This window comes from Gopherus flavomarginatus, chromosome 2 (genome assembly GCF_025201925.1).
Source record: "Gopherus flavomarginatus isolate rGopFla2 chromosome 2, rGopFla2.mat.asm, whole genome shotgun sequence".
NCBI lineage: Eukaryota > Metazoa > Chordata > Testudines > Testudinidae > Gopherus > Gopherus flavomarginatus.
Window position 1 is genome coordinate 236,836,330 of NC_066618.1, and position 17,393 is coordinate 236,853,722.

Consider the following 17,393-nt stretch of genomic DNA (forward strand, 5'->3'; position numbering starts at 1 on the left):
GGGAAAGAGGTCACCAACACACAGTTACACTTATTTAATATGATACCTAAACATAAGATGTTAATTTCATCAGTGGCCTGAATTTAATATAAAAGTCTGCAGAAGTGAATTGTTAATACTGAACTAATCCACTGAGCTACCTGTTTTCCCAGAAAACTTTTCCCACCCAAATATATGACAAACCCAAGACTGCTCTTCAATAAAATTCAGTTTGCATCTCATATTCAATAGATGTGTGCACTACAAGTTCAAGAACACAACAGAAGTTATTTCCCCCCTTTTTGAGTGGGTCTCAGTGTTGAAATCAATGTACTCTGCCACGTACTGATAAATCATTTACCATCAAAATGAGAAAGTATATAAACTAAAGTGATACTGTGAAAGCTGAGGAGAAAATGTATATTGAGAAAATATTGTCCACCTATGGAAACATGGTATCACATTCTGACAATTACTAAGTAAGGGAGACTTCAAGAAATGCTCAGCTACTAATTTTATACATAGAGTTTTCCTTTTTTGTATATGGACAGAGAATTGGTTTTTACTAAGAAATTAGATATTGTGTTCATATCTGTAGCAGTACTTCCATTTATAATTTCTTCTTCTGGCCAGCCTTCAAACATCCTCAATTATGTTGAGTCGCACCTTACACTTCAAGACTAGTCCCATTGACTTCAGTAGGACTACCTGTAGAGTACAATACTATTCTATGTGAATAAGGACATCAGAATCTGGCTCTTTTACTGCAACCTGATAAACATGTTTTTATTCTTAAACTGGTTGTGTGTTTTATCCAAGCAATCATCTTCTAAAAATGTGTAAACAAATCTAATTTCCCTTCTGAAGCTGAACGATGATTTGGAATATATCTGCAACATTCTTAATAAGTGTTTAAACGAGAATGATCGATAAACAACCACTTGCTCAGAAAATGAGGGGGCAAGTGAGGAGAAATGATTTAGTTATAAACTGCCACCTCTGTAAGATGCAGTTGGCATTGACTGGTCTTGCTCTGTAAAATCTCACTTACTGTACAGCACACCAGACTAGCAACAACAATCCTTCAGTAAAATCTATGCAAGAGTATGACTATTCAATTTGCATGCAGGTGGTGAACTTCTGAAGTCATATTAAGGCTGAGCCAGGGTGGATTAATTTCCAGTCTTTTATATTCATTAACTCTAGCTTCAGAAAAAAATATAAGGAGATGACACAATTACCCTCAGAGCTTCACCGCAGAGCAACAGCGTTACAATCTCAAGTTCACAACATCATACTAATTGACCAAAAAGGGGTGAATCCCTATGAAGAGAGGTGAAAAAGCACATGGCTCAAATAAGACACTGCTATTATAGGGCTTTGGAGAGTCAATGATGCTTTGGGGGCACTTAGTTAAATGGTCCACATTATTTGCTATTTAAAGCACCTTCTATTATTCAGCCCTTCCTGGGTATCAAATGATCCACTGCCAAACATAACCCACATTTAGCCTAAAGTTTATGGTAGTCAATGTGCAATTGTCAATTCCTTTGAAAGCAGTAGCAGTCAGTCTCATCACCATATTTCTCTCTTCAGGCCATGAATCCTTTGACCTACAAGGCCCTAGAAAATACATCTGAAAGTAGGAAGATTTGTTCCACAAGAAGGAACAGCAGTAAAAAACTATCACAAAAAGCACGGCTGCTGCAATGTGCCTGAAGTATGATGAGTAGCACCAGCTGAATGTTTTACCTCAGGATCTTCATAGACCTCAGGGTCCATGTGCAAAATTTGAGGGTAAAGAGCTATCCAGTCTCCTTTCCTCAAACTGACTTCCTGATTTCCTCCCAGTTTGAGAATATAATCCTCTTGGCTGATCCGAATGTTCATGGAAGCCGAGCACATTCGTAAACTCTCGTTTAAAGCACTCTCTGAATTTAAACAAAGAGAGAAGGAAAAGCATTAAAATATGGAAGATGATTGGAAGTTATACATGGCTAAAGCTGCTGGATCACTAAAAGTTCAGTAGGGCAGGCTAACACCCGCCCCCACCCTCCAATCATGCTAGATGCTACAAGGAGGTAATAAACTATCCCAGAGGGGTTGGGGGGAAAAGCTGCAATTCTGAACCTTTAAATGTAATTCTCACTGATGGTTCTGAGGCATCTTGTAGGCTTTAGGCAGTAGTGAATATTGGGTGGAAAGCCATTATTCAGGTATCATGCTGAAAACAACACAATTGAAAGACATGAATGCTTTATACATTTACATATATTTTGGAGCAAATACCAGTCAAAGCACTGAAAGGACTATTTAGCCTGCCTTTCAAAAGCTGTCGATTGTAATAGAAGAACTGTGAGAAAAATCATTTAACTTGTTAATAATTTTGAGGTATTTTGAGGCATTTTTTAATATCCAACAAGATATGCTGCCAAACTCTGATTTCAATTATTTTCAGAGTGAATGTAAACAATTTGCTTGGCAATTTTAAAAGAGAAAATACTTTTATTGAATCATGAGAAAAAATATTCTTCTCAGTATTATGGCAAACAAGATTTCTAACATCATCATATGCTGGAAGGCTCCAGAAGCTGAATGTCCTTGCTTTCCCAATGGCCTTCACCTTTTGCTCCTAGCACGACAGATTTTATGGCTAATTTCCGGCAATTTATCCTGGCAGTTTGAGGAGGAATTCCTTTGGGAATAATATGCATAATTTGCATAAATCATTCTGATAGCATGCATATCAGCATGTAGCTCCTGTCTAGTGCTGCATCTCTCACTTTGTAATCAAAACTGACTATTTTTCCACCAGCATGTATGGGTGCTGTAATATGCGACTTGATTCCTTCTAATCATCAGTGTGAAAAATAGCCTAAAATAGAGTTTCAGTTTCACATAATACATTTATGACTTTATTAATGCTCTGTATTATAAAATAAACCTCCTGTAAGTGTTTAGCATGGCACCATAATCCCTGCACCCAAAGGTTAGTTTATTAGAGACAGTAGCTACACAGCATAGATACATCTGAAAAAGATAATAACAAACGTTCTTTCACTAAAAATTAAATCTGGTGTAGCATGCATAGCAAATAAAACGGCCTTGGATGCTTTCTCGCAGGAGGTTTTTCCTTAAGCGTGCATTTGTCTAAAGAAATGAGGCTGCGGTCAGCTTTGTGTGGCCAGCGCTGTGATTCAATGTGACGCACAGTGAGTCTGTGCATATTCTTTTGGACTGCCTTCGTTACTATAATCAGGCAGAGTCAAATCGGCTTGTTGGTGACGAAGCCAGAAAAGAACTCTGGTTCCAGAATATGGCCTCTACTGTGGATAGCCACAAGGCACCTGACACGATAGATTTCAACTGGCAGCGCTCTGGCAACAAAACTTTACACGGTACAAAGAAAAGGTCCAGCCTTCACTCTTGTGCTGTCTCCATCCTTGGAAAAATGAAGCTGATAACACCACTTTAGTCTACAATATGAAAATGGTAGCTGACATATGCAGCAACACTGTTCACCCAAGAAATCAAATAAGGAGGAAAAAAAGAAAAGCAAAATAATTATGGACCTGCTTCTGTGAAATAGCAGGTTTACATTTAACATCATGAGCTACACGGTCACCTCCTATTGGCTGACATTCTCCCAGGAAGCATGGCAGTCTGTGCCCATTGCAGTATCACAAATGACAATTGGGCAAGCATATCTTATGCAGAAGTTAATCACAATAATGGAGCACAAAGTGTGGCTTAGCGGTCAGATCATAAATGACAAATCTGTTTTACCTTCCAGTACCAGTTATGTGAGGAAGGCAAGCTTGGCTCTAGCTCTGAGCGATCATGCCGATAATCATTAGATGACAAAAGTAATGAGTCACATTATGATCAACAAAGGAGAATGGAGCTTAGATGGGTTTGCAGTCTAACATTAAAAAATAGACACTCAGCCTTCCACAACCCTGTATGAATGCCGGAGCTATACATTGAGAAGAATGACAACTGCACAATAAAATTGCAGTCTTTACTTGCATTTGTCATAGTTCAGCAGACACCAGCCAGTGCAACTGACAGACCAGCTGGGTAGCTTGGGAGGCCTTCCATTCTGCACCATGAGGTACAGTAAATTATCCACCACGGTAGAGCAACATCTGTTTCTGTGCTAGTGCCGAACAAACAAGGCAATTTAAAGCATACCAAGGGATAACCAAGCAGCAAATGAACATGACCCTCATTTTTTTCCCTTCTTACACACACGAGATGCTAAACTTCATTGTACAAGTGCTACATAAAGGGGAAGCCAGGCTGTTAGTTGATAAGGTGTTGTCAGAGCGATTTTACATATTTTCTATAAAGAGAGAGACATCTCATAGTATTGTTATTCTTAGAACCCTCCCACTTCTGTCTTCATTTCTCTTATACCAAAGCTAGCACTCAGCTCTCAATTCATTCTAGATTTTTTTAAAAAAACTGTTTCAATACACTTATAAATATTCAGTCTTTAAACCTAATTTGCTATACTTAGTTCACATGCCTTCAAGCATTTGTCTTCCAATTTCCACTGAATAAATGCGTACTAATGAGAAATAGAGCAAGCTGCTGAGGCAAAGCTGGGTGACTTGAGCCTGGCCTGCCACCAGCTTGTGATAGGCAGGCAAATTGAGTTAAAATGAAAAGTCTTGTCAGCTGAAATACAACATGGTAGCCAAACAGCAAGCTGTCAATCATCCAGCCAAAACAAGGGACTGCAGGTAATAAAAGGTCATTGCGAATCATTAGTGCATTTGGCTTTCATATGCAAGTTAATTTTAATTAAACATGATCTCTATCTGTAAATGTTTTATAAAACTTATTGTGCATAATGGATTGTTAATTTTATACTAACATTTAGCAGGTAATAGGGCACTATAATTATTAGAGTATATTATAGAAAAATAGCTATCGAGTATGCAAATATTTTGGTGACAATTTACATCATGCATTATAGTGTGCCAACACAAGTAATAATGTCTGAAACAAGTGTATCTGTGGCTTACTAAGAACCGAGCAGTACTAACCAGCACATACTAGGGAATATATTTATTTTTTCAAATGCCAGCAACATTTTTTCATGCTTAACACTTGCATTGCAGCTATTAAAAATTTTTCTTCCTTTTCATATACATACAATTATTTTTCAGGCAGTTGTCCTTTAGAAACAAATATCTGGAATTCAGCAATGTCATGGGGCAAGAATACTTCACATTATGAATTCATGTAAAAATTATAAAATAAACTAAATAAAGAAAACATGGCCGGAACAAAATGTGCGCTAAATACCATTATTGTTTACTATATATTAGAGTTCCATTGTGAGTCATAATGACTAATAATGTATGTTACTCTGCACATACAAATAAGCACATTCTGGTTCCTGGAGAAGTCAGGACAAAAAGGAAACTGTGCTGTTCCAGAAATAGCTGCGGGGGAACGGGGGGGGGAAATCAGGCCTGTGATTTGGTGACAGGACTTAGTTTTTATAGACATCTAAATGATGGATTCAGAAGTCAGTCAAGCCATACCGTTCCCTAGACCAGAAAATTTGACCACAACAAAGATGATGTTTCTTTTGACAGATCTTGACTATTCTTCTTCTTAAAGCTATAGTAAGACAAAACAGGGGTGCAGGAATCAGAACATTTAGAACAGGAAAAAAATAACAAGCTCAAGATGACAAGGTGATGCACATGCAAGAATCCCACCTAGTCTATCTTACTCATGTCGGAGCAGAGGGATGAATTCCCAATTCTGTATGCACTGGGTTCAAGGGTGAGATGAAGAGGGAAAAACTTGTTCTCAGATGCTATGGTTAGAATGCTTTAAATGTACAGATGGGGCTTGATCCTGCTTTCTTTATGTACTCAAAACTGTCAGTGTAGCAGCTGGGAATTGTGGGAGTGCTAGCAGTGCTGGATCAGCCCCACGTTCTTCCAAAGGTATTATTAGCCTAGAGTCACTTTTCATTAAAGCATTTATTTAATGCACATAGCAGTATGTCGATTTTTCTCTTTTTTTATTGTTTTGTGGGACTGTATCTGTTCCTTTATGATTAAAGTGAAAGAAGAACTGAAAGCTGGCTTCTGTTTACACAACATTCAGCTTCACCTGATCAGAAAATTTACCAAACTTGTCACGAATATGTCTGAGGCAGAATCTGCTGCCCTCACTTCCACCCAAACATATAAATTGACTGGTATTAAGGTACTGTAAGGTTTCAAAGAACATAAGTTTGGATGATATATTTAATGTTTTTGAACTGTTCATCAGACATTTGGCATCAGATAGTTTTAGTGAGGTACATAAATTGGTTTGATACTTAATGATACTGGGTGCAAATCATGAAATAGTTACTTTATGAAACTGTTAATTTTTAAAAAGCTAAACATACAACACGGATAGATGCTTTAAGTTCAGGATAAGGCTGTCGGGCCCAATGTGCTTATCCTTTTCATTTTCCTTCATCCAGTCTTCCTGTTTTTTCACAATACCATTCAGTCTCCTCTTCCAAACACACAATAAGTTGTCTTTTGACTTCATTTAAACTTCTTCATGTTTTCCCTGGTAACTTTTTCCATGCATCTATTAACCTTGGTATGCTGTAGCTCTACTCATGTTCCCAAACAACATACATTACATGCTTGGAAAGTCATGCAGTTCATGGACATTCATTCAGAGTAACATTGTTCATCTCCTCTACATCAAAAATGTTCTTTATCTATTTATAAAAGTAAATCTTCACCAATAGACTTCAGTGACTCTGTAATGAAGCCAACGTTCTAAGTTTATATACAGTTGGATGACAGTATCAGCCTATACCAAAAAGGTGGGGAAAAAACAAACTTGGTTTTACATTTGTTCTATGATAATCAATTCAGTTTTAAGAAGTGAATGTAAGGTTTGTGACACTTGCCAGATAGGACAGCCCTGGAGAATAGAGGCTTCTATTATTTGCAAAACAAGTACAGTGTGAGCAAAGAATGAAAACTCTTCCCATCTTTCTCTGCTGATGTGTCTCAGCATTAACCTGAAGGGATCTCTTCAAGGAGTGGAAAAGCAATTCAAGCCCTGATCCAGTAGGGCAGTTAAGCACATGCTCAATTTCAAGCACACAAGTGGTTCCATTAACTTCAATGGAACTTCAGTCTCTATGTTCTCCGTCAGTGGTTGTCCATGCTATAACCAACTGATGACAATGGAGCCTTGTGTCAAAGGATATGGTAGACATTTTCAGTGGCCTAAGAGTTAGGTGCCTGACTGCCATTAGTCCCTCTGAAAATCAACCCCATTAGCTTTGTGATGCAGGTGTTTGTGCATTAGGAAATGAACGGAGACCATCAACTAATTATAAAGGCTAATCCAGTCACTAAATGGAAACAACTTTCAATGTCTACTAACATGGTTCACATTTGAATCAGTGACCTAGAAAACTCTGTAATTTCTTACCTATCCCTTAAGACTCTCCATATTATTTCAAGGTTTTATTCATTTTTATTGTTAAAAATATTGGTTCTCATTTGCAAAGATGGTATCTGCTTGTGTTTGATTAGGAGTCACACATCTGAGGTTACTTTAAAACAAAACAAGCTTTTTTTAAGATCTAAAAAGATAAAACTGGTTTTGAAAATAGTAAACTACATTCTGAGCACAAATTGATTTTCCTAACTACTTTTATTCAGTTCAGGAAAGGGTCTTTCTTGGCAACACACTACAGAAGTATCTGAAATGCATTAGCACTTCGGCAGATGCTCAGAATCAAACAACTTAATAGGCATATAAACTTTTTTCAAATAATTGCAAAGCTTCGATTTAGCCTTTTGCATACTTTGCATAGTTAATTACCTAGGCTTTAATGTTTACATGCAATGAGAGTATCTACAGCTATAAACTACATAATTTATAATTGATGTAAATGGGTGTTATTATGTCAATTAAGCAGCTGTGTCCTCCACCTTCTCAGTAAACAGAAATGAGTGATAAACTGAGTTTGCAGAAAGATACCCTCTTTTCTTCACAACAGATAAAAATAAATTACCTAGGTAGACCAGGTTGTCCAATTGTTCTCTGGTGAGGTGGATGCTATATCCAGGCCCTTTCTTTTGACCTGTTGACTGCAGCAAATGGTCAATTTCGTCACGCACCACTGCAAGAGCTTCTGGGTGCCGCAGAAGATAATACATGGCCCAGAATGTAGCTGGAATCGTGTTTCCCACAGAGGCCCACAGGAAGGCAAAATGATGTGCTGGGAGAAAATAAGTGAAAAGGAAGATTAATAGCGTTTATTACACTGATTAGATTTGCAGTGTGCTAATTAAAAGATGTTAGGACACAGACCCAGCCAAGGATCAGTGAATGCTAATGAGGACCAATAGGCTTCTGAAGTCTAATTTTCTGCTTAATGAGAATAGTTTGAAATGTAATGGGGGGGGGGAGGAGGGAAGAAGAGAAGGGAAGTAAATGCTGCTCAGTTATAATCTCTCTCATTATCACCATTAAGTATCTTGTTTTACCACCTCAGCCAAAAAAAAAAATCAATTATCATAGATGGTTGTTTCAGAGTAAAATATTTTATCATTAGCCAATTAGAAAGAACATAAAAAATTTCAAGGTCGCCATTTTGCCTTTTTATTTCAAAGGTCTATAGTAAATTATTTTATTTTAGACAAGCAATCATTCATAAGTTTCCTACCTGCTTTGTCATAATCTTGGAGCAGCTCATATTTCTCTAATGTATCTTTTCTGGCTTGGATCACTTCTGACCCTCCCATCCATTTTGCCATGTTCTGAAGTAAAAAATGATGTATAAGCTCCTTCCGAACCTTCTTGGTAACTCCTAGCAACTCAATTGGTATGTTTGCAGCTAAATAGGGAAAGTTGGCATCAAACTTGGTAAATTTGTCTCTGATTTCACTAATAACATTGTGGCCATCTGCAGCAGGATCTCTTCCATATAGTGTTATAAAACTGGCTTCAAACATTAGAAAGCTGCAGAACTTGTACATTTTTTCTGTTTTCCAATCTGTTGCTTGTGAGCATTTCCATTCAAATATATGCTGGAGATTTTTCATCATGTGGTCAGAAATTATGTCCAAAGGCTTGCCTTGCAGGTATTGGTAAATTCGATGCAGATTCTCATTTAGGTTTGGGAAATTTGACAAAGAGGGATAGCCGAAAGTTCTTGATGCCATTTTATCAGCAAATTCATAAAATTCAAGTTGCTTGCTATTTCTGATCACATAAACATACTGGAATGGGTCCATGATAAAGGTAATATATCTACCTGAACAGAAGAAAAAGAACCACATATACAAATAAGTTCTTTTGTGATACTACTACTATTATTAATAATATTCAATGTTAATTTAAGCCAGTGGTTCCCAAACTTGTCCCGCCGCTTGTGTAGGGAAAGCCCCTGGCAGGCCAGGCCGGTTTGTTTACCTCCTGTGTCCGCAGGTTTGGCTGATTGTGGCTCCCACTGGGCCGCGGTTCACCACTCCAGGCCAATGAGAGCTCCAGGAAGTGGTGCAGGCTAAGGGACGTACTGGCCGCCGCTTCCAGCGGCTCCCATTGGCCTGGAGCAGTGAATTGTGGCCACTGGGAGCCGCGATCGGCTGAACCTGCGGACGTGGCAGGTAAACAAACTGGCCCGCCCCGCCAAGGGCTTTCCCTGCACAAGCGGCGGAACAAGTTTGGGAACCACTGATTTAAGTCATTCCCCCCGCAGCATTTCAAGTGATAAGCACATAGAAATCTTCAAAAGTTAGTTGTAAAAAGAGAGAGAGAGAAATTACAATAATTAGTTTTTTTAAGAAGTCAGAGACTTTATTTTTGTAGTAGACTAGAATGAGGGAAGTCAAGTGTAGAGCGAGCTATTGTTTTGACAACAGCAGAGGGTGACATAATCATGGTACTTTGGAGTCATATGAATCATTTACTAAATTGGCATAACTCATGAAAAATGCAATATAGCTTTATTATGCTTTTCAAAAGCATTTTGAAAACTATACATCTTTAGATATCTTTTAATGGCAAAAAAGGGACAAACAAATGGTTCCATATGAAAGGGCAATATATCAATAGCTTGAGAGGAATTGAAGTGGGAAATATGCTAACATATCAGCATGCTGCTTTTCTTCAAGCAGAAGAGAATAAATTATGTGGCCCAGGTTAGTCCCAACAACCAAGATTTCAATTTTACAACGAGCTCTGCACACCTGCCGGCATATACTTGGTCCTGCCTCAGTGTAGCGGGCTGAACTAGATGGCTTCTGGATTAGATGACCTACATTTCTATGATTACATAGAGCCCACTGAAATCAATGGGGGTTACCATGAGCAGAGGGGTCTATCTACATGAAAGTCTATTGTAGGATCAGGGCCTGTGAGGTTTCCAATAGCCCAAAGAAAACATGACAACTAAAATACTTTTTCAGTCTTGTTTACTTCCATGTTTTCCTGACTTTTTAAAATTTAACAGGATGATGCAGCTTTATTATAGTATCAACAAATTATAACCTGGTGGTTTATTTTAAAAAATAGTTTTCTGTGCAATATATCATCATTTTAAAATAATGGAAAAGTATTTTTGGAAGTATGCTATCCTATCTTGATTTTAAGCTAATCCCAAAGAAAGAGAACCCAATATTATCGCATCAGAATGCACTAACAACATACTCTATCACCCTTTCTTACATTCATAATCAAAAGAAATAGTACTGACCCGATAACAACATTAGAGAGAGAATTCACATTAATTTTTACTTCCTTTAAAAATGTTCCATTTATTTTTCTGTGTGAGATGTTTTTAGGGTTAATTTTGTAGCTTCTTTCCCCTGAAAGTCAATTACTAGTAAAGAGATTCTGGTAAGTCAAACTGCTGGCCATTTATCAGGGATCAAAAAAAATAATGCCTCCCAAATAAAATTAATTCTGAATTTACTATAGCTGGGCCCATGCTAAGTTTAAATTTACAATAAAGGTTTGTGAGTGTTAACTTGCGCACACATTAGAAAAAAGAAAGTACTCATTAAAAAGTACATATATTCAGTGAAATATCCACACTATAAAAGAAAACCAGGAATAATCCTTACAAGATCTGAGGCCTAATTCTGCCCTGCTGAATGGGTGAAACTCCTTTTGACTTTAATGTGAGCTGCACATGTGTAACTGAAGACAGAATTTGGCTCTCTGTACATAAAGTAGCCACTATTTAAAAGTCTGCAATTACCTCTCGGTAACATATAGTGGTATGTGAGAGTGCATAGTTACTTCCCGTTCTGACTGTGGATACATATACCATGGTATGGTAATTATGAGTACATATTGGACTCTTGCATTCCTGTTGAAATCAATGGGGTTGCACAAAACACATATCAAAGTAGAATTCTGTCCAAGGTCTTTGTCAAAGAAACACTTTTGAGTGTTTTTAAGTTACTCTTTGTTTGTTTTACTATAATGTAATTTACTAATTAAACAATGTGGGATTGGGATCTTAGAGTTACTTCCTTTCTTGGTCTAAAAATAATCACGACAGACTAGTGGCAGTGTCAGGAGCAGAACTGAGGCTTCCTGACCTTGCTCCAATCACTAGATAAGAGGTCTCCCTTACTAGACTGCAGGACGTGAATGCATTTTCAATCTCAGAATAAGAGCTTCTTTAATCTTTTAAATCCAGGATACCCAAGATCTTTGTTGGAGATATGAGCGTTGCCAACCTTCAGCACTCTCCCCACTCCAGTTCTTATACCTTTTCTCCTCAATACCCTTTATTGAGGCTACTATCTTTCTGATCAAGGGCTGGAAATAAAAAAAACCTTTGGTATGATTTTTAATAAGTAGACTGGAGCGCTATTAACCCAAAAGAAGTTAGCTAGCTTTCCAACTTCGAGTTTACAGGGTAAACAATTTTAACTTAAGATTTTGTAATTAATATTAATTTAAACCATCTGTGCACCATCTGCTTATATCACATGCAAAATACAAGTTTCTTTGTGATCTTTAATCAGACATTTAGCAAATGCACATCAATTCTGATAATTTTTAAAAAATAAGCAACATGATTCTAAGCAAATTATTCTTCAAGCAAACAACATCATTTTAATAAATAATCTTAAAACAACATTCATTCAATGTTAGTGTAATTACAAACTTTTGGAAAGAAAAGACTTCACTGAGAATTTTCTATGATTAAGGGTGTGCCACAGATCAACATTTCTATTAGTCTTATTTTCCAGCTGATAAAAAAATGCCAAAATATAATTCATTTTTGCAGTCAAATTCAGCTTCCAGGCCACATCACTGCCAAAAAGTCAACAAATTATAGAAATATATGACACAAAAACTCTGTTACAGTATTTACAAAATTCTAATGAGAGATATTTGAGCCATATAGAGAGAAGGCAAAAATGGCTGGTTTAAAAAAAAATTGTGCAAATTGTTAAGGTAACTCCAATAGAACCTATGCCCAAATAATTTAAGATTTTAGATCTCTCTCTAAATGAAGACCAAAACCTATAGGTCACTACTTGCAGCTATAAAACTGTTGAAGTGTTACTAGCAACTGGAACCTTTAGTGATTTCTGTCCTACTAGCACACAGAAGAACTACATAGCTTTACTGTTTAACAGTGTATTCATATTTGTGTACAGTGATGTGGCCGTGTTGGTCCCAGGATATTCGAGACACAAAGTGGGTGAAGAAATATCTTAAACTGGATGAACTTCTATAAAAAGACATTACCTCACCCACCTTGTGTCTGTAACATATTGTCAATTACCTGGTATAATAAAGTAAAAATATCCCCTCTATCAACATACAATCCCTCAGCAGCATTTTGGGATCTAAAACCAATCACCAAAATTTGTTGATTTCAACTAAGTTATCATAAATAATATTAGGATTATAATTTTTTTGCATGGGCTAATTAAAACAATAAAATAAATCATTTTATTTCCCCTATTGGACTCTGTTTTCACTTCTACAGTGTCTATGTACTGGTGGTAACAGGCACTAACAAATGCAGGCCTTCCTACATTTTTGAGTCATTATTCAGCACTTTAATAGGCATGCCCCCTACAGGCTCCCCCACTTCAGTTACCCTCAGGAGCTACCTCTCAGAAGTGAACCCATACCATAAACAAAGAAATCAAAATTTTGGTGCTCACCACAGTTTCGCTCTGACTAGCTGTAGGAGCTAATTCCCAAATCTGCTAAAAAGTGCAGGATAACAGACCACAAGCTCTCCATAGTTGTGGCTTTAAATATTAAATCCATTTATACAGAATCCACTGTGACAATTTAAAAGTCCTTTGTAGCTGTTCAACAATGTCTGTGGACACTGAAAAAATCCTTTTTCACAACCATTTGAGAAGACACGTCTGTACAGTAAAGTCACGCTCAAATTCCTTCTAGTTTAGTAAGCTGAGTAAATTCTTCTATTTAATACCATAAAAACAAGTAAAATTAGCAGAATATTTCACTTGTTCCTGTAAAAGCCTTCAGATTCCTTCTCTATCTGTGGACATGACTGTTCTTCTCTTTCTAATCCTTCAGCTTTTATTACAGCCATTACTGAGAATGCCTAAAATATCTCCGTTCAGCTTACAGTCTCCTCAGAACAAAAGACTGATGTAGAAGATATGAAAATTGTCAACTGTTGGTGAATCCTAGCACATAAATCAGTATATGTATGATAGTTAAGAAATTATTCTAATAATGCACTCGGAGCCCTTTTTAATGCTAATTATGAATGACAAGCATTTCATAGGATATATAATGATGTAAGTTATTAAAATAATGTTTTCAATGGACTTCAGTGCTTAAATAGTTAAGATAAATTACTTTTCATCTATTTTTGGATTGAAAAGTTTTTAAATGGTATATATGTATATTAATTTTTTTTAAATGTACTAGGAGTGCTTTTAAAGAGGCTAAACGTATTCAGTATAACAACTATAAGATGTAGATTGTCTTCTTTAAAATTGAGATTGGTTAGTCAAAAAATATACTACTACAACATCCGGTATGGTTCCTAATCATGTATCAGTAAAAGTAAACAAAGTCTTATCATGAAAAACAATGAAAAGACTTTTCAAAGGTCTTAAAAGTTCTTACCTAGTTGGCTGTCTATTTGTTCTTGATCCTTATCAAGTAAAAAGATTGGGTTTGGAAGTACTATCATAAAGAAACAACTCTTTTTTTAAAGACTATCACATTTACGTAATCGTCCTCTTATTAGGAAGATTTTGCTGAACTGTTGACAATGATGTACAGTAGTGCTTCGCCGGTATGACGTTTGGGGAAAACGATTCTGCTGCACCACCACACAAAACCAATTAGAGAACTATTTTCTGCGACAGGTCAGGAATTTACATTGTTTCTCAGAGAAAGATGTGCTTTTTAATTTCTTTATTAAGATGACATCCATGTCCCTTGCGACTTTTCGGAATGACAATCATTTGCTCATCACATGGGAAAGTACAATCAGTGAAATCGCATTACCGGTACGGAGCAATGCCAGAAACTCCAAGCATCGTTCCACATTTTCCAAATGAACTACTTTGAAAACTGATAATTAGAACAATATATATTGATAGAATTTTCTGAAAAGATCTTTATTCATCCACCAGAGGGGTAAAGTAATGATAGTACATATAAAACAGGGGAAGTTCTGTTTGCTGCACACACAAACATCATCTTTGTCAAATCACTAAAACATCATGAAATCCAGTGTGTTTTGGTATCTAAGGTTATGATATGAAGTATTAACTAAGCTTTAAAAAAAACGAAACAAAACAAAACAAACAAGATGGTTCGCTACTATTTCTCTTTAGTAAACTCTCAGTAGTCAGTATTTTCAATATTGAATTATAGAAAGTGACATTAAAGTAATAGCATGGATGCAACATAAATTCACAAAACCTGGGATATTCCAAAATAATGACAAATTTAGTTGCGTAACTCACTCTATTTGCCTCACTATTTTAAGCACATATTGCATTAATCAATGAATCCCTCAGTACAATATCTAGGCATGAGAAGATGGATTAAAGGCAGAATTTTTACCATCACACTGAGATGGGATTTGTTAATTTAAGTCTCAGTCACAAATTTTAACACTTTAACAAATTAACTCACTAACTCTTTTCTTATATTAAAATATGAAAAAGGGAGAGAGAAAGAAATGTCCCATTGACACACAAGTTCTGAAGTGCAACTGTACCCAATTTTATTAGTATATTCATAACAGCTGTCTTGCTTTGAGTTATTATTATTATTAATCTGCATTCAGAAGTAGCCATTATTTTATACATTATGAAATTATATTAACAACAGTACGTACAGATTGCATTTTACCAAAAGTCGTTTCTGTGCATGTGCAGTAGTCCCCTTCTAAATGAAAGAACTTCTTTTAAGTTTCAAAACAGCAAAAAGAATGAATTAAGGTAATAAAACTAACAGCTTGTAAAATTGCACATCTAAAAATTAAGCAATTTTTGGTTATATGGAGAAAGCGTTTCAAAAATGAGCATCCTGTTTGTAACACGATAACTTGAAATTCGTTGAAAAATGGTTTGTTTTTTTATTTAAAATTTTAAATATGTAAACATAAAAACTTTCCCTGCTGCTGGGAGATTATAGAGCAGACTTCATTAAATTTACATTTTGGTGTGAAACTCCCTAAAAATATGGGAATAGTAGAAAAAATGAGAGTGCCTCCATTATAGCAGTGTTAATTCATGCTACTGTAAAACTGTTAATTTGAACTAGGATCACAGAAGTTAGAGAAGAAAAAGACCCATTAAATAACTAGTCCATCTACCTATACCTACACATTTTAAAAGATATAAAGAAAGCATTAGGGGCCATCCTGCATTCCTGTACCCCAAAGTTTCCAAATGAAAGCAAGGTGACTTTTGTGAATGTAAGCCAGAACAGGATTAGGCCTAAAATTAAGGAGATATAAAACACTGAAGTTACTGCATTTCAGATCATTATCTCAGTCTCTACTATTATGCCATTGTTAGGATGTATGGTTAGGCAGGAAGTTTCCATGTTCTAATCTTGATTGTATCAATGAGTCAATGTGTCACTCACTTCCTAGTGCTCCTGTCAACCCAGATGTAGAGAGGGTAAAAAACATATTCTATACAATTTTTATGAGTATTTTCTAAATTTGATCTAATGTTTTCCTGTGCAGTGTTAAGATGATATTAGTTCTCATTTTTATAGAGAACACAATCTATAGTAAATATTCTATTTACCTATATTATATGTGCTGGCATAATATGTATGCATGAGTTAGTATATGCACACATATAGTATGCACACACACACACACAAAATAATAGTTGTGATTATATATAATACACATTAAAATATTTCATTTACAAAGTAATTTTCATTGGTCATGTGGCTCTAAAACTTAGACCTGTCGTAAGTACAGCTAAAGGCTTTTCAATAAATAAAATTCTAAATAAAATATGAAAATGTTAATAATTAATTTAATTGACATAAAAGGCAAGAGAAATAGTAAACTGCTTCTCACCAGCAATGTGTACAGTGAAAACATCTCCAAATTTTCGTTGCTGAGATATCAAGAATTTGAAAGCATCTTTCCTAAAAGTTAAGGCCTTCCCAATGAAAGGAATCCAACCATTTATTAATGGGGGTTCTCCGGTCCTCCTGTTAAAAACATTAGAGAAAAGGGGATTAACTTTGCATGATAGCAACTCATATACGCTTGATTACATGCATCTTATATATATATATATATATATATATATATAAAAATGTATTCTAGAGAAAGTTCTTCATATATGTTGGCAGGTTAAATCTAATCACACCCCTGTGCACAAAAGGCTCACTGTAGCAATTATGAGAAATCAGACAGAAATTGAGGTGCTTTTACTACACAGCACAATGTCTTCCTATCAATCTCATAATGTTATATGTGATCTGTGGAAATCTACATTCTATAGAAAATCCTTAGAGATGTGGTAATGCAAGCGTCATAGCAAGAGCTCTCTCACACAGTATTTTGCATGTCAATGTAAACTATATCAGAAGGCAATTATGATGGATTTAAGTAATTAGGAGGCTGACAGACCATAGAAAAGGGTAGCCCTATAGATTTTTTACACTCTACCTACACCCCAAAATGCTATAATTCTAACTAAGCATTTTTTAAAAACAGAATAATAATAAGGACCAAATACTTAACATGGTTTTTAGTGTGTGTCTCTCTACAGTTCTTCTTCTACCTGAAAGATAGCAATTTATGTGAATGGTTTATAACTGCTTTTCCATATAATTATATATGCCAACTTATGAGAAGCATACTCTGTGTATCACTTATATTTCAACAATAGCAGAGTGACATT

At 35.9% G+C, this 17,393-nt stretch overlaps 1 protein-coding gene across 1 annotated transcript in view; it reads right to left on the minus strand.

Moving 5' to 3' along the window:
• Nucleotides 1-17,393, minus strand: part of LOC127045186 (cytochrome P450 7B1) — a 205,508-nt gene that overhangs the window by 4,693 nt on the left and 183,422 nt on the right. The window contains exons 2-5 of the mRNA XM_050941003.1: nucleotides 16,559-16,695; nucleotides 8,702-9,292; nucleotides 8,048-8,254; nucleotides 1,732-1,910 (exon numbers count right to left, since the gene is read on the minus strand). Of these exons, the coding sequence (XP_050796960.1) occupies nucleotides 1,732-1,910; nucleotides 8,048-8,254; nucleotides 8,702-9,292; nucleotides 16,559-16,695 (1,114 nt within the window). The remainder of the gene's footprint in view (nucleotides 1-1,731; nucleotides 1,911-8,047; nucleotides 8,255-8,701; nucleotides 9,293-16,558; nucleotides 16,696-17,393) is intronic.